The sequence below is a fragment of the Bubalus kerabau genome, chromosome 10 (genome assembly GCF_029407905.1).
Source record: "Bubalus kerabau isolate K-KA32 ecotype Philippines breed swamp buffalo chromosome 10, PCC_UOA_SB_1v2, whole genome shotgun sequence".
NCBI classification, from domain to species: domain Eukaryota; kingdom Metazoa; phylum Chordata; class Mammalia; order Artiodactyla; family Bovidae; genus Bubalus; species Bubalus kerabau.
Window position 1 is genome coordinate 106,739,454 of NC_073633.1, and position 20,776 is coordinate 106,760,229.

The following is a 20,776-nucleotide window of genomic DNA, read 5'->3' on the forward strand; positions in this document are numbered from 1 at the left end:
CAGCTTACACGCGAGGAAACGTCTTCCTCTCTTTTGCTGTCATGATTTAATTCTTATCGTGTATCAATTATCCTGCTTCAGGGGATGTGGTGCTATAAATAATATTACAAACGTGACTGTAAGCAGGCTGGGTTCGGTTAACTACAAGGCCTTGTTCAGTTGTTAACTGCAGTGGTCTCTAAACTCTGACCATCATCCTGGAAGTACAGGATTTGTGGGCGTGAGTATGTTTATGCACAGATGATGTGGACATGTGCTACAATATTCGTACTTTACGTTCATTATAAAATACAGAAATTTGTAAAAAAAAAGATAAAAATATTTCACTTATTCATGGCAAATGAGTTTTTGCCATCACTTGAAATTAACAACATTTAACAAGAACAATGCGATTTTCACATAATTTATGATTTCTGAACATCTCGGTTGAATTCTTTGTGACTGAGCGATTCCAATTTTTTTTAATACTTTATTTATTATTTATTTGGCTGTGTTGGGTCTTCGCTGTGGCACGCGGGTCTTTTGAGGCGCACACACACTGTCTCTGGTTGCGGCTCAGAGGCTCAGTGGTTGAGGAGCACAGACTTAGTTGCTCCACGGCATACGGGACGTCAGCTCCCCAACGAGGGATCAAACCTGTGGCCCCTGCACCGCAGGGCGGATTCTTAACCACGGAACCACCAGGGAAATCCCAAGTTCAACTTGTTTTAATACTAGATCTTATGTAGACAGATCTAAACAGGAAATGGGCATCGTGACACTGAATCTCTCAGTTTTTAATTCTATCCTCTGATTATAAAAAAACTTAAGGGGTTTGTTTTATTTTGTTAACCATTTTGTTGGTACTGGTAATTGAGATTCAGCTGATAAATATTCATCTCTCCTGATATCAGTTAGTTAGTTGCTCCTAACTTATCGCAGCTATTGAATTTTCACACTGATACTTTTAAACAATTGTGCTGTCCAATCGCAATGCTTCCTTTTCCGCAGATTAGAATGCTCTTTTTCCGACTTATTGAGCATGCAAATATAAAGGTTTTAGTGGGTGACACATATTTTAAAAAATAGAATCACGTTTCCAAACACCCATTCTCAAAAATGTTCTCCCTATAGCATAGGTTTCTTTGGAGAAGCAGTTACTCTCCCATTCACTGTTAAAACACGGCTTCTACCTTGAAAGGCTGTACTTAAGTGGATTTTTCAAAATTACATTTGTGGCACGAGGGGACAGCTCCTAAAGCTGTTTAACACCCAAAGGTCAGCAAATGTGGACACCTGTCTTTTTGTAAAAGTAAAATGAAGTAATTCTTCATTCTTTTTGTGAAAAACCACCACCGTGAGGCAGAAATACACTGAGTCTCATTACTCATCCCAGAACGCACACACAGATACCACAGCATCTGAAAGGCCGTGATATTCTGAAGTAAACTGCGTCATACTGGCTTGGGGCACCTTGTCTGCACCTGGCTTGAACTCCTTTGCTCTTCAATACCTTGCTCAATAATCTGCTTGCAAACGACGCAGCAAAGGAATTTCATATATGTCACTATTGATGGCAGTGAGTGTAGATTCTTACTTCAAATAACCTGCTTGATAATTTCTACTGAGGACTGGCTTCTGGTCAGATTTCATGAAATTACTTTAATCCAAATGGGAACACCTGCCAGATGTCCACCAATGTCTCTTCTCTCCTTCTTCCTCATAGCACAAATTCCATTTGAGCACACACGACTGCCCAAAGCTGAGACTACATTTTCCAGACCCACCTCTGCCTTATAGCTACTCATGGCCTTGGAACTTAGCTTTGGTCACAGGGATGTATGAAGAAACAATGGATAGCCTTAAAAAGAGGGGCCTATCTTTCCGCCTATCTATTTAGAACTCAGGTGTGATGGCTGGAACTTCAGCAGCCATCTGGAAGCAGGAGGGAGAAGCCAGGTGCTGAGGCAGCCAGAATAAAAGGGCAGGAATCTGGGTTCTTCACCACTGTGCTGCCCTCAGATCAGCCCTGGACTGGCTGTCTTTTGCGAGCTTTGTTATTTTGGGTTTTCTGGCTTTTGGTACTGGACTGAACCCTAACTAACACCCTTGGCAACGGGGTTGATGAGGAGCTCATGTTAGCAGTCAGAGCAGAGGCAGCTCTGTCAGTTCTCTCGGCAGCGTGTGCTGACACGGCTTACACCCCTTTCCGTCTGCAGTCTCCTGACAGAAACTGCTTTTAAGCACCTGCCCGTTTTGTCAGGATTAGTTTACAGAGACAGTGTGAATACAGTCTTTACGTCTCCTCTCGGGTGTGCGTGAACTGCAGCCTGGGTCTACCACTTTGAACGCAAACGAAGGAGGGGCCGCCACCAATTAACCCAGCTCTACTCTCCACACGGCGCACAGGCTGCAACCTGCGTCTGATGAAATGCAGACCACAGGAGAACGCCTGCATCCACGGTAATATTAATGGAGCTTTGAGAGGGCGGCTCTGGCCAACACGTCACTACACAAAGAAGCTCTACTTTCTCTCTGCTTCTCTCCACCCCTACGAACAAATGATTTTTGCACCTTCCTGGTATGCAAGCACTCCACCCACTTCAGGGCCCACTGCCAAGGCTGTGGATGGACTGACAGCTAACTATAAAATTCTCCCCTGGACCATGACACTATCCTGCAAGATGAAACATCCACTAGTGAAAAATAACCATACATGAGTGTTCTCCGTGAAACCGAAAACTTGCACAAGCCAACGGTAAAACAAGGGCGCGTATGCATCAAGACTCTGATGCCTTACCTGAATACCTCGAGGATAATCCTTTCTGATAACTTGGGAGCCACCTGCTTAAATGCTTTCTTGAAATCTTCCAGAGTTAAATATCCACGATCTATTTGAAAGCAGAAGACATAACATTCATGTACCACTAAAAGTCCTATGAACTGCTATTTCAGCCATAATATCTGCCTGAGACTTTAATATTTAACCAGGAGAAAAGCAGTAGTCTACAGTTGATTTTACATGTAAGGTAATCTGAGACTGCCTCACTGGATTACCTGGATTACTCTAGTATTACTCTAGTGATACAGTACAGCCCCAGGTGCTCCCGAAGCTTTCTTCCAGCCCCATCCCCTGCCGAGTCCCAGGGAGAGTGCTAAGAGACAATGCTGCATTAACGGCAGTGGGCTCCGCTCGCTGCAAATTGCCAAAATGATTCATTCTTCAAAACGCGCATTTTTTTTTTTCTTGCTTGGTTTTAGGACTACATTCTTATAGAGGAAAACCATTACAGAAGCCAAAATACTGAACCTGGACCCCACGAGTCTTTCAACCCTGCGTTCCATGAGGAGTGGGTCCAAAGCCACTCTTATGGGCCACCCCAGTGTGGGAAAACAATTCCTCCATCACGTGTGGGTCAAAGGAGGAGTCAGAAAAAAAGGCCCTGTGGTCTCCCAAGCTTCCCTAAGTCGCTCTTCACCTATATTCCCATGTGGCCAGCCCTTCTGATGTCCCCATTAAAATGTAAGCAAATCGTAAGTACAATCAGGTTACTGCCGATGCTATTTCATCCATTGTAAAGGTCAAGAGTTAAGGCTGTGATGGAGGGAAAAAAATGTACACCAACATCTACCATAACAGCTAATGAATATAGGAAAACAGTCTTCCAAGCATAGTATTTTATTGGGTTGGCCAAAAAGTTAGTTGGGTTCTCTAAGACGTTATGGAAAAACTTGAACGAACTGCTTGACCAGCCCAATACTTACTGAGTATATGTTCCCATCCACAGTTCCTTAATAACAATTTTTTATATCCAAACACTTTAAAGATACTTACAGTGCCTGTCAAAAGCCGTGAAGATGTGTCTTACTTCATTGCGATACACTTGAGCTTCCTTCTTTTTCCTTACGATGTCTAAAAACTCCTTAAGTAGTATCCCTAAAAATTGGAAAAAAGTGAGTTTACCAAAAATGACTTCCTCTTTAACAAAAAAGTGAAAGTGAAAGTGGCTCAGTCGTGTCCGACTCTTTGTGACCCCATGGACCGTAGTTCATGGCATTCTCCAGGCCAGAATACTGGAGTGGGTAGCCTTTCCTTCTCCAGGGGACCTTCCCAACCCAGGGATCGAACCAGGTCTCCCACATTGCAGGTGGATTCTTGACCAGCTGAGTCACCAGGGAAGCCCAAGAATCCTGGAGTGGGTAGCCTATCCTTTCTCCAGGGGAATCTTCCCGACCCAGGAATCGAACCTGGGTCTTCCCGTACTGCAGGCAGATTCTTTACCAGCTGAGCTGTCAACATCAATGGAAAGTGATACTATCGCCCACAAATGTTATCTTGATTTTGGTAAGCAGTATTCATTCATACAGATCTAAAGCTGAAGAGGCACTTTGTTAAAAGCCAAGTCGGCCCCATATTAGCAACTAACAGCAAACATGGTGGACACTTCAGGAGCCCCCTGAGCCGCCTCTGGGAGCAGAGATGGTGGCCATGAAAGGATTGACAGCCTTCCCTCTGACGGACCTGAAGGACAGGGCTAAAACTACTGATAACAGAAGGTCTCCTAATTCCTCTTTCCACGGGTGTCTTTGATCCTTTTTTTCCTAGCCAGATGTCATTACGACAGGTTTTTCTCCAGCTGGGAGAGCGGGGCGAAGACGGAGTTTCTCAAAAGTCAACACCAATCGCACACTGCAGATAGAGGTGGGGTGAACATTCCATAAACAATAGAGCTCGCAGTGTCCCCAGCCTTAGGGACACCCCATGACTGTTCTGCAGCCTCGGGCTCTGCTCCCTGCGATTCTCATAATAAAAGAGCCCAGCGTGATCACAGGAGATTGGATACTGCGCTCATGATGTCTATTAAAATGAATTCTAATGTGATCTTTGTAGTAGGCTTAAAGAGTGAAGCCAAGAATTTAAACGTTTTAGTGAACTGAGCCCTAAATATATAAAAAGAGCAGTTTGTTTTTATAAGTCAGGACTTCCATTTTAAAATGTATCACTCTTTTAAAAATAGCCCCAAATCACACAGTAACCACATGCTAATTTTTAAGGACTTGCACCCTTTTCCTTTTGGTAAGGTATACTGAGCTACATACAGTTCCCAAAATGGTTTCAATTTTTTTTTTTTAAGTAGAAAATAGTTTTCTACATTTTCCATAGTTTTCTTATTTGCAGTTAAAGATGTAGGAATTTGAAAAGGGGGCTGTCTTGGGGGCTGTCTTGGGGGCTTCCCTGGTGGGCCGATGGTTAGGACTTCCAGTGTCAGGGGTACAGGTTTGATCCCTGGTCAGGAACCAAGACCCCACGTTCCTTGAGGCCAAAAAACCAACACGTAAAACAGAAGCAAAACTGTAACAAATTCAATAAAGACTTAAAACATGGTCCACATCAAAATTAAAAAAAAAAAAGCCAATCCATGTGTTTAAATGACCCTTTTATAGGACTGACTGTGTGCCAGGCACTGTGTTAAGCTCTGGAAACAGAAGGGGAAAGAGAAAATACAGATTCCCTGTGCCAAGGGAGCCACTGGTCTATTGGTGGAGACAGAGACTATGCAGGTTCAATTACAAATATACAAATAATTGCAAACCATGACTTGTGCAAAGAGGGGAATAACAGGAGGGCGTGAACATGTCACAGAAGCCCTCCTGTCGGGCAGGATCACGGCTGGGGAAAGGGAGGCTCACGAGGGAGGGGCCAGAGGCACACTTGCAGCTGGTTCACTTACAGCAGGAAGCAACACAACACTGTAAAGCAATTACACTCCAGTAAAAAGTGAGTAAATAAATACAAGAAAATCAATTTCCTCCCTTACTTAAGTGTGTGTGTGTGTGTGTGTGTGTGTGTGTGAGTCACTCAGTCGTGTCCGACTCTTTGTGAGCCCATGGACTGTTGTAGCCCGCCAGACCCCTCTGTCCATGGGATTCTCCAGGCAAGAATACTGGAGTTGGTTGCCATTAAAAGCCTTTAAACTGTATACCAAATGATAAAACAGGAACTGAAATAATTGATATCAATAAATGACTATTACCATGAAAACAAACAAACAAACAAACAAAAAGAAATCCTCCTGTAGAGTGGATTCTGGTGAAGAAGAGATCTCTCAGAGGAGGTAACACCAAGGCTAAGACCTAAAGGAAACTCCAATACTTTGGCCACCTGATGTGAAGAGCTGACTCATTTGAAAAGACCCTGATGCTGAGAGGGATTGGGGGCGAGAGGAGAAGGGGACGACAGAGGATGAGATGGCTGGATGGCATCACCGACTCAATGGACATGAGTTTGGGTAAACTCTGGGAGTTGGTGATGGACAGGGAGGCCTGGCTGCTGCAGTCCATGGGGTTGCAAACAGTCGGACACGACTCAGTGACTGAACTGAACTGAATACCTAAATGGTGAGAAGGTACTAACCGGCTAAAGCCTCAGAAGAAGAGCACTCCGTGCGGTGGAATGAGCACGTGCCAGCCAGGAGGCAGGAAGTGGGGGAAAGGAAGAGGCCCCTGTGGCTTGGCAGGGGTGAAGACGGGGCTGGGAAGGGAGGGAGGGGCTGCAACAGGAAATAATGTAGTTTTTATTTCGGTTGCAATAAGAAGTCAAGTAAGAAGTCTGGACTGAGAAGGGCCAAGATCTACTTTAGAAAGATCGTGGAAAGATCCCTCTGGCTAGTGTTTTGAAAAAGGACTAGGGAGGAAGCGAGATAGAGAAAAGGAGGCTCGTCAGGCTCCTACTGGCCCGACGGTGGTCAGGAGGGCGCTGGCAGCAGGACCGGGAGCGATGGAAGGTTCCAGACACACTGCAGAGAAGACAGAGGGCTAGATACGGAGCACGCGAAAGAACATGCCAAGGGCGCGCCCTAGGTTCCGGCTCGGATGGAGGTCTGAGGAGTCGCTTAAAGAAACGGGAGAAAGACGAGGGGAAGCAGGATGGGGGCGGCAGAGAGACGCAGCGGCGATTTGGAGGTGCGAGCGGTTTGATGCTTTGGAGACGACCAAGAGTGAAAGGCAAAAACAAGTGGCAGCAGACACTTCGGGCAACAGGCGTGTCTCCTCGCACCTACCAGCGTGCTTGGCCTGTGCTCAGTAAGTGCGCACTGTAGGGAACGCGCCTCCGGACCGCGTTCCTCCAGGGCACTCAGCCATGCAATGATGCAGCTCCACTCTCATCGGCCGCCTGGTAATGACCTGCTGCACGTTCACCCGAGACTCACTGAGAGAAGCACTGTCGTCAAATCTATCCCTAGTGTTTAGGAAGATATTTTGCTTGTAGAAGCACTCCTCACATGCTGAATAAGTAAATAAAAGCATGCGTGCATACTAAGTCATTTCTGTCATGACCAACTCTGCAGCCCCATGGACTATAGCCCGCCAGGCTCCTCTGTCCATGGGATTCTCCAGGCAAGAATACTGGAGTGGGTTGCTATGCCCTCCTCCACGGGATCTTCCCGACCCAGGGACTGCACCCACATCTCTGTCGCCTGCCGCATCGGCAGGTGGGATCTTTATCTCTAGTGCCACCGGAAGACATTTTTTCTATTAGAGTTTTTAGCAAAAAGCATTAAAACGTGTGTGTTTTAAATGCTCTTATACTCTGGACACTAATGCCAAAAAGTAGGTCACTGTTCAATCACACGGCCAGCAACATCATCATTTTAGAAACCCTAATTTCCTAAGACCTATGATACAGTAAAAAACAAAATTGAGAGGGAAAGCAAATACATGCATAATATTTGCTCTTTACTTATTGCATCTGATTTTGGGAAATGATAAGAAAAATAAAAGCACAACTGCATTGTTCAATATGTGATACAGATTCACAAGGGAAAAAAAGGTACATGAGCGGGAATATCTTTTAAATTACATATTCAGAAGACTCATCGCTATTTGGAGCTGTATAGTCAGGTCTTTATTTCATAATCTTGGGGATAAAAAGCAAATGTTCTTTACTATTTCCTAGGAGAAAATATATGTGGGTTTCAACTGCAATTCTTATTACCACTTGAAAAGAAGAAACAGGGACTTCTCTGGCAGTTCCGTAGTTAAGATTCCGAGCTTCTAACGCAGGGGGCCTGGGCTGGATCCCTGATCAGGGAACTAAGATCCGACAAGCCTCATAGCATGGCCAAAAAAGAAGAAAGAACCTAAAGATACAAATAACCCCATATATGTAATCAGTTCATTCATACTGTTTTCCCACAGGATCATATGTTGACTTAAAAACACAACATCAAACCACATAAACATACCCTATAGCCTCATCCCCACCCCGCCTTTAACTTGTCTTAATCTTCAGTGGCAAGACATGCAAATGCATTCAATGCCAATGCAAGTTTCTTTTCCAGAAAGGATAGGGCAGTTTCCATTCAGCTGAGTGCTGCAGGAGCATGATCACTTTCCAAGGCCAATGTAGAAAGGCTGGTTATTCCTACAGCTCTGTGATGCAAACACCTTAATGAGTTTTAAACATCTTGCTGCTGCTGCTGCTGCTGCTAAGTCACTTCAGTCGTGTCCGACTCTGTGCGACCTCATCGACAGCAGCCCACCAGGCTCCACCGTCCCTGGGATTCTCCAGGCAAGAACACTGGAGTGGGTTGCCATTTCCTTCTCCAATGCATGAAAGTGAAGAGTGAAAGTGAAGTCGCTCAGTCGTGTGCGACTCTTCACGAGGCCATGGACCGCAGCCCACAAGGCTCCTCCGTCCATGGGATTCTTAAACGTCTTACTGCTCTTTAAATGGCCTAGAAATACAGTTTCTACTACGAGCTCCACCTGCTGTCACAGTATCCGAACCTAAAATTACCACTTCACAAAGACTCGCCATAACTCTAAATGCATTACCTGTGTCCACGCCTGGAGTGAGAGAATGTTCAGAACCTTCTAATTCCAAATACAAGGTTGAGTCTTCTGTGTAGACTTTTCTAATGATGAAAGTTACATAAAAACACCTTGCTGTAATTACATGTTAAGGCAATAACAATAGGAATCATGTACACCTGTGTGTTTGTGTTTATTATTAATCTCCATAAAGTGTTCAAATATTGCCTAGGTCAGGTAATAGAGACTCGGAGAACAGACTTATGGACACAGCGGGGTCAGGAGGGGGTGAGACGAATCGAGAGAGTAGCACTGAGCTATACACACGACGGTAAGTGGAGCAGAGAGCGAATGGGAAGCCGTGTCACACAGGGAGCTCAGCCTGGCGCCCTGACCACCCAGAGGGCGGGGACGGGGCGGGGCGAGAGAGGAGGTTCAAGACAGAGGGCGCTGTGTAAACCTACAGCTGGTTCATGTTAATGTACGGGGGAAACCCACACAACACTCTGAAGCAATTATCCTCCAATTAAAAATGAATTAAAAAAACTGTCTGGGTAAATGGACTCTATCAGTGGTTCTCAGACTTCTTTTTTTAAAAAGCTGTAGGAAAGGTTCTTCTTTATAAAAATAGGTAATCCCACTGTGTAAAGACGAAGGCAAGGCATTCTGGTTGCAAAGAGGTGGGCTCCCCAGGCTTCCCTCTCCAGCAGCCCCTGGAAGTGCCCCAACAGGAAGGACCCAGGAGGATCCTGCCTGAAAGACCACTGGGGCAACGATCTTCACGAATCCTTCCAGACTCTGCAGCTCTGCGCATTTCCCACACCACGGAGAGCATTCCTTTCCATCTGATAAACGGCTCTTGGCAAAAGGACTCTTCCTGTTCTATCATGAATGTATACATTCCTTTCCAAGCTACTTAATACATGTCATAGAGATATATCATATAGAGAAGTGCCATCTTTTCTTCTTTTTTGTTTTTAAGCAATTTCCTAGGAGGGTAATCATCTTTCACCACAGGGGTGGATATATTCAAAAAGTACAATAAAACCATATACATTTTTCCTTGACAGTTTCTTTTCTTTTCTTTCTTTCTTTTTTTTTTGTGGCTCACAGTTCTAAGTTTCAGGGTCAGCATGCAGAAAGAAACCCTCTTAAAAACGGAGTCATCTCGTTTTTGGCTATCACAGCAAGCTTAAACCCAGGAGAGGAAGGAGAGAATGACAGAAATGCCAAGTTATTTAGACTGGAGGTCTGGTCCGAGATTTAGTAGAAAAGGTAGGGCTCCCATTCATCGAGTCATATATTAATTTTTTTCCGGGGACTGAAAATGCCTAAAAATGAGGGCTTAAAAGGATTAAGTGGACTTTTAAAAGGTATAATGCAAGCCTTTTTAGTTTGAGAAATAAAATCAGGTTATGATTTTGGGCGGACATGCGGTGGGGGTGGGGAGGGGGTGGGGAAAGGATAAAACGTGTTGACATAAAAGCATTGTAAGGACAGAAGGGCTTTCACGGCATCAACAGCGGCGAGCAGCCACAGTCGGATGGGAAAGGAAATTCAGAGGACTGAGATTTTCTTCCATCCACATGCTTAAGAGTAGGGGAATGAAGAGAAAAGTCTATCTTAATGGAAGAAATCAAGTTTTACTATATCATTGGGAGGAAAACGAAGAGGAAGAGTGAAAACAGCTTACAGCAGAATGGAGAAATCTGAACTAATAAGACCTTATTTCTATCAGACGTGGACAGGAATCACAACCTGTTTTATTAAGTACATCTCCTGCTCATAAACCTTCAAAGCTTCCTCAGCATTAATACTGCCAAGTCCTGATACCTTATTCTGGAATTTAAAGCTTCATTATTCCTTCCAGGCAAACTGGTCCTTAAATTTCCCCCTTCCCAATGCCCAGCTTCCACCAGGGTGACTCACGCTGAACACCACTCATTCACAGGTACGCACCGTACTCCATGCTGGTGCGGCATGTTAAATGTTCCAAGGAGGGTGGATTCTGTTTCCAGCGGGACTGGATTTCAACAGAATGACAGCTGAGAGTGCTCTGCTGTTGCTCCTGTTCAGTCGCCAAGTCCTTTCCAACTCTGACCCCATGAATCGCAGCACGCCAGGCCTCCCTGTCCGTCACCAACTCCCAGAGTTTACTCAAACTCAGGTCCATTAAGTCAGTGATGCCATCCAGCCATCTCATCCTCTGTCGTCCCCTTCTCCTCCTGCCTTCAATCTTTCCCAGCATCAGGGTCTTTTCCAATCAGTCAGTTCTTCACATCAGGTGGTAAAGTATTGGAGGTTCAGCTTCAGCATCAGTCCTTCCAATGAATATTCAGGACTGATTTCCTTTCGGATGGACCAATTGGATCTCCTTGCAGTCCAAGGGACTCTCAAGAGTCTTCTCCAATACCACAGTTTAAAAGCATCAGTTCTTTGGCGCTCAGCTTTCTTTATGGCCGAACTCTCACATCTGTACATGACTACTAGAAAAACCATAGCTTTGACTCTACAGACCTTGGGTATGAAATTGGAAAGGGGCGCAGGGAAGAGGGGTGCTGTAAAATGAGGGGCAGGGATCTGAAAGAAGAGGGACACATGGGGTAGGGGGGTCTGTGGGAGAAACTCCACAGGGCTGGCGTGCAGAAAGAGCCCCTCCAGAGAAGGAGTGTGGACCTGGCCTTTCCATTGCTAGCAATGGAGAGTGAGTGACAAAGCCCCTCCTCTCCACCACTAACGAACACCTGGGCACAGTGTAGAGACAAGACAGGCAACGTTGGTGTGGGAACAGACGGTGCAGGTTTCAGTCTAAACTGACACTGAGGTCTGCATGCACACTGGCACCAGCAGAGCACAGGGCCGCCAGGAGCTGGAGGACAAGCTGGACGCCGCCATCTGCCGTCATGCATGCCACCTGTTCTCTGTGCTTCTCCACCTTCTCACACTGCACCAGCCTTCCACATCCAGCTCAGGCCCACACCTCGGGCAGGAAGCGAGGGGCGCTCTCTTCCAAGAGACCTCTCGAATGACCTCTTGTTCTCTCTCTTCAAACGACCTCTCGTTCTCTTAGAGGTCTTCTTGTCTATAGTGCTCATGTGACATCTGGCCGTAACGAAAATGACAATACTTCTTTCATCTTCCCTATGACATATTACTTGGAAGAAAAGCTATGACCATCCTAGACAGCATATTAAAAAGCAGAGACATTACTTTGGCAACAAAGGTCCATCTAATCTAATCAAGGCTATGGATTTTCCAGTAGTCATGTATGGATGTGAGAGTTGGACTATAAAGAAAGCTGAGTGCTGAAGAAATGATGCTTTTGAGCTGTGGTGTTAGAGAAGACTCTTGAGAGTCCCTTGGACTGCAAGGAGAATCAACCAGTCAATCCTAAAGGAAATCAGTCCTTATTCATTGGAAGGACTGATGCTGAAGCTGAAATTCCAATACTTTGGCCACCACCTGATGTGAAGAACTCACTCACTAAAAAAGACCCTGGTGCTGGGAAAGATTGAAGGCATGAGGAGAAGGGGATGACAAAGGATGAGATTGTTGGATGGCATCACTGACTCAATGGACGTGCATTTAAGCAAGCTCCAGGAGTTGGTAATGGACAGGGAAGCCTGGTGTGCTGCAGTCCATGGGGTTGCAAAGAGTCAGAAATGACTGAGTGACTGAACTGATGATATTACATTTTTAAAACACGTCTTTAGGTCAGTGTCTGTGACTCTCAATTCTTTTCTACCCTTACAAGGAAACTTAGCCTCTTTAAATGGGGAATTAAATACATTAATTAGGGGTGCATATCTGTGGATGATACCATAAAACAAATGGTCCTAGAGGGGATTTCCCTGGCAGTCCAGTGGATAAGAGCTGGACAATAAAGAAGGTAGAGTGCTAAAGAATTGATGCTTTTGAACTGTGGTATCGGAGAAGATTCTTGAGAGTCCCTTGGGCTGCAAGGAGATCAAACCAGTCAATCTTAAAGGAAATCAACCCTGAATATTATTTGGAATGACTGATACTGAAGCTGAAGCTCCAATACTTTGGCCACCTGATGTGAAGAGCTGACTCATTGGAAAAGACCCTGATGCTGGGAAAGATTGAAGGTAGGAGGAGAAGGGGAAGATAGAGAATGAGATGGCTGGATGGCATCACCAATTCAATGGACATGAACTTGGGCAAACTCCGGGAGATGGTGAGGGACAGGGAAGCCTGGAGTGCTGCAGTCTATGGGGTCGCAAAGAGTCAGACCCAACTGAGCGACTGAAGAACAACAACCAGTGGTTAAGACTCCACACTTCCAACACAGGGGGTGTGGGTTCAATCCCTGATCCGGAAAGTAAGATCCCAAATGCCTCGAGGCTAGCCAAAAAACAAACAACAACAACAAAATGGTCCTAGGATTTCACGGTAAGTATAATGTGCATAGCTTAGTCAGCAAAGAACCTGCTGCAATGCAGGAGGCCCAGCTTTGAGTCCTGGGTCAGGAAGATCCCTGGAGAAGGAAATGGCAACCCACTCCAGTGTTCCAGCCTGGAGAACTCCATGGACAGAGGAGCCTGTCAGGGTCACAAAGAACTGGACACGACTGAGCGCCTAAACCACCACCACACGGCGCATGCGTTTCCTAACAACAGAAAAGAGCAAAGTGAACTGAAATCTGAAGTCAGACGCCAGCTACATCTGCTATACTGTGGCCTCAGTTCCTCAGGGAGAAGCCCAAAACAACAAAATATACACAAAACAGACACACAAACGTGTTTACAACATAATATAAAAGACTAAAAAATGGACATTTAAATTTAGGAAAAGATACTTTTCATAGTCAATGATCTTGCTCAAAACAACTCAGGTGAGATAGCAACAAACAAAAGTCATTAACCTCACCATACACAAATTATTTTTCAATTAAACTGATCCTGGATAGCATGACTGAGCCAAACAGTCCATAATCACCATCGTGATGAATCAATTTCTTCGATTTTTCCATCGTTTAAAGTTGAAGATTAAAAGTAAGCTCCTAGAAAGCTTTTTTCCCTGTTAAGTATGAAAGTAAAATGTGCTCCTTGTTTTGAAAGGGAAACCATATAAGAAAACAGAAAGAAAGTAGGGGAGGGGGAGATAAAGCATGATCTAATCACCCAGCCGAAACAAAATTCTGATGTTCTGTTTTGATTTTCCTCCCCAACCATATGGGATTAAACCGCACAGACAGCTGTTTGTGGATTCAGTGGGGCAACGTCCACTGGGCAGACTAAGCCAAAGTCTCATAGTCTTGGCTGTTGTTATTCAAGGTGCTCTACAATCATCCCACAATGAAGTCAAACCCCCTGAAATCACCCGTGGCCTTGCCCTTCCCAGAACTGCCTAGACACACGCGGCATTAAATCACTGGCCTACGCTAAAGAAGGGCTGCCCAGGGGGCGCTTTACCTCACAACCGCTTGATAATGGGTGATGTTAATAGTGCCATGGGTCACATTAGCCCTTGTGATGGAGCTGAGGCCAGTCTTCACTGTCTTTACAGTGTTTCTTTACAGTGTTTAGTGGTAAAGAACCCACCTGCCAACGCAGGAGACACAAGGGACATGGGACGGATCCCTGGGTCGGGAAGATCCCCTGGGGGAGGGCATGGAAACCCACTCCAGTGTTCTCGCCTGGAGAGTCCTTTGAACAGAGGAGCCTGGCAGGCCATCGTCCATAGGGTCGCAAAGAGTTGGACCCAACTGAAGCGACTGAGCACGCATACAATGAAGAAAGTTCAAGAAACTTTACACAGTTTGCGACTGTGTTTCCCAAACTGTTTGCAGATATCAATGTTTGCTCATTGGTCTCTTCTCTCTGAGACATCGTGGGGGACATGCCCTACGTCAGGGAAGACCACGTCTCTCTGGAGAAGGAGCTTCTCTGGTGTGGCTGCTCATCGCAGACTTGGCTGTGACTCCCTTTTTGCTCTGGATGCTCAGGAGCAAATCTAACATCGACCTCCAGCGACGGCACAGAACCTCGTGGCTTGTCTTCTGTGTGCTGACCCACTCCTGATGTCGACTCACTGGGTTCCTAGGACAGTGAAGACTGGCCTCGGCTCCATCACAAGGGCTGATGTGACCCATGGCACTATTAACATCACCCATTATCAAGCGGTTGTGAGGGTAAGCTTAGAGATTACACTACTGTGGCCTGCTACGTGCTAGCTAGCTGTACCGCCTGTGCAGATTACTTAACCTCTGTAAGCTTCAGGACTGTTTTAACTTATAAAACGAGAAAATCCTGACATGAAAGTGAAAGTGGCTCCATCATGTCCCACTCTTTGCGACCCCATGGTCTGTACAGTCTCTGGACTTCTCTAGGCCAGAATACTGGAGTGGGTGGCCTTTCCCTTCTCCAGTGGATCTTCCCAACCCCGGGATCAAACCCAGGTCTCCAGCATTGCAAGCAGATTCTTTACCAGCTGAGCCACCAGGGAATCCTAACATAGAGCTGTGTTAACATTAACAATCCCTGCATAATACTCATCACAGCATCTGCACAGGGTAAATGTTCAAGGAATCAAAGCTATAATTATTATCTGTAATAACAATAAATACTGTAACACATGGAAAAGTATTTCATAAACCAATAAAGAACCACCAAATGCCAGGATTAAGATTTTTTATTACTCCCTGGAGTTCAGTCTACTCATTTGAAAAAAGGGAACATATGACCATTTTCTAGGCTCTTCTAGATGCAAACTTCTTTCATTTTCTATAGTTAGAGAAGATGTGAAATGTTCTATACTCTTAGAGAACAGAAATAATACCCTCTAAAATGACGTTGCAATACCAGGTGGCTCCGTGGTAGAAGAATCCGCCTGCCAATGCAGGAGACACCAGATTCATGCGTTTGATCCCTGGGTCACGAAGACCCCCTGGAGGAGGAAATGGCAACCCCCCCCTCAGGGTTCTTGCCTGGAGGACCCCACGGACAGAGGAGCCGGGCGGGCTAGTCCACAGGGTCACAAAGAGTCAGACACGACTGAAGTGACTGAGCACACACACACACACGCAGTGTGTACTAGGACCAACACCAACACTGATCTCTTGCTTCCTTAAACACGTGGCTTGATTTTCCCTCCTGTTACTATTCTATAACTTCTTGTTCTTGGGGCCTAAACAGTTTTTACTGATACTCACTTGCTTTGGTAGATTATAAGCATTAAAAATGTCATTAGCGCCTTTTTGCTGTTCATTCTGGCTGCCCTCAAATTCTCCCAGCGTGACTTTCCTTGAGATAGCCTACTCTTCCAACGGCTTTGTCTACACTTTTCACTCGTCCTAATTTTCACAAGGAGCCTCTATAGAGATGGCCCACCTTTTATAACAGAGACCTAGGGACGCAGAGTTTGGGTGGGAAGGTTGGGTACTGCTGGCAGCGTGTACATCGTCAGGGCTCTGCCCAGCTGGGTTCAACCCAGGACGTGACTCTGGACCTCCCGCAGGAGGCTGGGCAGCAACAGGCGCTCGTGTGGGGCGGCATGTTGGAGATCTGGCACGGCCTTTTCTAGATGTAAGGAGAGCTACCCCGAGTGGGAGAATGCCCAAGTCACAGCTACCCAGAGGGACTTGCTGATGGCTCAGCGGGGAGGGAATCCACCTGCAGTGCAGGAGACACAGATGTGGGTCAACCCCCGGGTCAGGAAGATCCCCTGGAGCTGGAAATGGCAATCCACTCTGGTAGTCTTGCCTGGGGAAATCCCACAGACTGAAGAGCCTGGTGGGCTATAGTCCACGGGGTCACAAAGAATTGGACACAACTTACTGCCTAAATAGCAGCAGCAGAGAACAACTTTGGAAAGTTGATTATCTGAATAAATAGCTCCCAGAAAACCAAGGTCAACATTTCAGTTTTTTAAGATCAAAACATTAAGGAGAGAGATAATATATTTGGTAAAAGAATCTGTGTATAAACTTTTCCTGTAAAAAAAAATAAAGTTAGGGACTTCCCTGGTGGTCCAGTGGCTATGGCTGCATGCTCCCAATGTAGGGTGCCCGTGTTCGATCCCTTGCCAGGGAACTAGGTCCCAAGTGCCACAACCAAAGACCTCAGATGCCACAACTAAAAAAACAGCCTGCGTGTCACAACAAAGATCAAAGATCTTGTGTGCCGAGACTAAGATCCAACATAGTCAAATAAATGTTTTTTAAAAATAAATAACATTAAATGTGACTCAAGTCACTGAAAGGGAGAAAAGAAGGAGTTGATGGTCTGGAATTGCTTCAGGACCGAACAGTTCTAATGAAACACCGTTATGTTAGCAGCACTCAGAGTTCGGCAGTGACTTCTTGTGAGGCTGGCTGTTTTACTTTGCCAAGGATGTCTGTGCTCTGGAGTGTCCCCTTTCAAGGGGACATGAACTGAAGCTGGTTGGAAAGTTAGTATCCTGGCTGTAAGTCTACTCCTCCACTCAAGAAGAAAGCGGTGCTTTGAGAAGGTTAATTTGCCTTTGACATCAGGACCAGAGAGGAAGGGGGAGCCAGGAACCCTGCAGACGAAGGAGAGCCCTCCACAGCGATTCTGGAGCGAGGCGCTGAGCACCTATACTCGGACCTCACTCCTCCAACCCTGCCTTGCCCTGAATTTCTCTGACGGCTAATTTACTTTGCAATGTTCTGTCCAGTTCAGTTCAGTTGCTCAGTTGTGTCCGACTCTTTGCAACCCCATGGACCGCAGCACGCCAGGCCTCCCTGTCCATCACCAACTCCCGGAGTTCACCCAAACCCAAATCCATTGAGTCAGTGATGCCATCCAACCATCCCATCCTCTGTCGTCCCCTTCTCCTTCAGCTTTCAATCTTTCCCAGCATCAGGGTCTTTTCAAATGAGTCAGTTCTTCACATCAGGTGGCCAAATTATTGGAGTTTCAGCTTCAACATCAGTCCTTCCAATGAACACCCAGGACTGATCTCCTTTAGGATGGACTGGTTGGATCTCCTTGCAGTCCAAGGGACTCTCAGGAGTCTTCTCCAACACTATAGTTCAAAAGCGTCAATTCTTTGGCGCTCAGCTTTCTTTATACTCCAACTCTCACATCCATACATGACTACTGGAAAAACCATAGCCTTATAACTTTCTGAAATATATTTAAAAATTGATTCTTCGGAAAAGATGCTGCAACAGAAAGCATCCTAACGATCTGATGGAGAAGTGGCTGTGAGAGCAGCTGTAATATTCCTGATAATAAATGCGAGGGCCATGCATATGAGAGCAGCTCTGGGGGCACATCACCAAAGTCGGAAAGCCCTCACAGGGAAGCCTACTCTCAGGATGAGAGCCTCCAGTTCTGCAGCAACCCTCAGGCCATATGAGTTTGAGAAAATGTCCCATAGTAAGGTGCTCTTCATTATCCATAAGCGAACTGGGCTTCAGGAGAGGCCATGTGAAGGTAGTGCCTGCAGAGGACGCCTGTCCAAACCGTAAAGCTTTAATGCACATCAGGCCTAGCATCAAAAGGAAGCTCCATGACTGCAAACGTGAGAACTGTCTCTGCAGGAGGTGCAAAGCCAAGCATTAGAGAACTTGGATGGGGGGCGGCTTCCCTTGCAGCTCAAACGGTAAAGAATCTTCCTGCAAAGCCGGAGACCTGGGTTCAATCCCTGGGTGCGGAAGATCCCCTGGAGAAGGGCATGGCAACCCACACCAGTGCCCTTGCCTGGAGAATCCCCATGGACAGAGGAGCCTGGTGGGCTACAGTCCAGGGGGTCGCAAAGAATAGGACAAGACTGAATAACTAAGCATAGAGAACTCGGGGAGGGGAGAAAATGTTCATGAAATTTACAAAGTCTCCAGCCACACGCCAGTGCTCTCTCAAACGTCAGAAAAAGAGAAAGTACAGCAGAGGAGACTACTAAGAGCATGCCTGGAAGACCCTTCTGCCACAGACCAATCCTCACATCATATCAGAGCACTCACACTCAAGAGAAACCTTCAGGGGCCTCCCCAGTGGTCCAGTGGCTAAGACTCCATGGTCACAGTGGGAGAAGCCAGGGTTCAATCCCTGATGAGGGAACTAGATCCCGTGGGTTGCAACTAAAGATCCTGCATGCCACAACTGAAGACTGAAGACCTCCCTTGCCGCAGCTAAAACCTGGGGCAGCCAAATAAATAGACATTTTTTTAAAAAGAGAGAAACCTTTAGAACGCAGTAAAGGTGGAAAAACCCTCTGCCAGAATTTACACTTCAATGGACAGCAAATCACCACAGAGAAACCATAGGAATGTGACACACGTGTATAAGGCATGTCTCACCAAACATGAGATAATACACGCAGGGGGAGTCTTAGGATACAGAATGCGGGAGGTATTTTCAGAGGTCAACCTTTACATCAGAGAGCTCGCCACACCTGTAAAGAACATGGGCCGCCTTTCTTCCAGAATAATACCTATTTGTACATCAGATAACTGGTTAAGGAAAGAAAACCTCCTTCGTGAAGTCAAATCTCTAATTAGGAATCAAAGGACCCACACGAGAAACTCTATGGGAACAGTGAATGTGAGAGTGCCTTTGGCAAGCTACATGTATTTATGCAGAAACACCACATAAACAAGAGCAGAGGGAGGCCTGCATCCAGACAGAATCACTCACTCACTCCCAGAGGACGCCCAAAGGAGAGAAACCCGAACAGTGCAAGGCATGCGAGAAATCCTTCTGCCAGAAGACAGAACTCTTTCTAGACTAGAAGGTTCACATAGAAATGCAGAAAAAATACATAGAGAAGGTCTCACCAAAAACCTACAATCTAAATTGAACAGCAAAGAAACAATCTTTGAATGTTTTGACAGTGTGAAAAATTTTAATAAGAAATTTAAAACCTGGGGAAATTCCATCAAGTTAGGGATTATAAAAAAAATAAAATAAACGAAACAGTGAAGAGTGGAGAGATATCGGAGCACTCACAGTCAAGAGAAACCTTCAGGGGCCTCCCCAGTGGTCCTGGCACTTGGTCCTAGCACTTTGAGGAGATGGCACTCACTATCTCCTCAAAAACATCAATGTTGCAAAAAGGCAAAAAAAAAAAAAAAAAAAAAAAAAGGCAAAAACACCTTCTCCTAAAGGCAGTATTGTTCACAAAGTCATGTTCAATATGTGATACCAAAGTTAAAAGTGGAAGTGTTATTTGCTCAGTTGTGTTCGACTCTTTGCGATCTCAAGGACTGTAGCCCACCAGGCTCCTCTGTCCATGGGATTCTCCAGGCAAGAACACTGGAGTGGGTTGCATGCCCTCCTCCAGGGGATTTTCCTGACCCAGGGATTGAACCCAAGTCTCCCGCATTTACAGGCAGATTCTTTACTGTCTGAGCCACCAGGGAAGCCCATGGGATACCAAACTTGTATCCAAAAAATAATCTACTAAACTCTTCTGTATATCCAAAATTTATAAATAAAAATATTTTTAAAAAGAAAGAAAAATATAGTCAGAAGGACACAGGAGCCAACTCAAGGAGGCAGGCAATGGCCAATCTCCGACAAGCTGAGCACTAAGATAATCGAGCGTAGTGTGCTCAGCCGATCAGCCGTGTCCGACTCTTCGCGACACCACAGACTGTTGCCCACCAGGCTCCTCTGTGCACGGGAGTCTCCAGGCAAGAACACTGGAGCGGGTTGCCATGTCCTCCTCCGGGGCATCTTCCTGACCCAGGGATCAAATCTGCCTCTCTTGTGTCCCCTGCCTTGGCAGGCAGATTCTTGACCACTAGCACCACCTGGAAAGCCCAATTAAGTATAGGAATGAATTATAAATCATTGAAAGCATACAAATTCATGAGTCCGTAGTGATAAAAGAGCTAGATTGATCAATCAGGAAGATGGGAAGTCTCTTGCTTATAGTAAAAATGCCAGGGGCTAACTGAAAGAAGGCCTGGGATTAGAAAACCATTACTTTGCAACCATATGGCAGAAACTGGATCAGACAAGAATCATAAATGGGTACCAGATCCAGGGGGAGA

At 45.8% G+C, this 20,776-nt stretch overlaps 1 protein-coding gene across 18 annotated transcripts in view; it reads right to left on the minus strand.

Moving 5' to 3' along the window:
* The window catches only part of EFCAB11 (EF-hand calcium binding domain 11), a 171,481-nt gene that overhangs the window by 143,473 nt on the left and 7,232 nt on the right, over window positions 1-20,776 (minus strand). For 16 of the 18 annotated variants that reach the window (XR_008699811.1, XM_055538876.1, XM_055538873.1 and 13 more), the window contains exons 4-5: window positions 3,815-3,916; window positions 2,780-2,870 (exon numbers count right to left, since the gene is read on the minus strand). Coding sequence is in view for 17 of the 18 variants with exons in the window: in XM_055538876.1 (XP_055394851.1) it covers window positions 2,780-2,870; window positions 3,815-3,916 (193 nt within the window). In the remaining variant the exon portion in view is untranslated. Of the gene's footprint in view, window positions 1-52; window positions 93-386; window positions 646-2,779; window positions 2,871-3,814; window positions 3,917-20,776 lie in introns of those variants that run through there. The other 2 variants (XM_055538889.1, XM_055538888.1) reach the window with 2 other exon arrangements.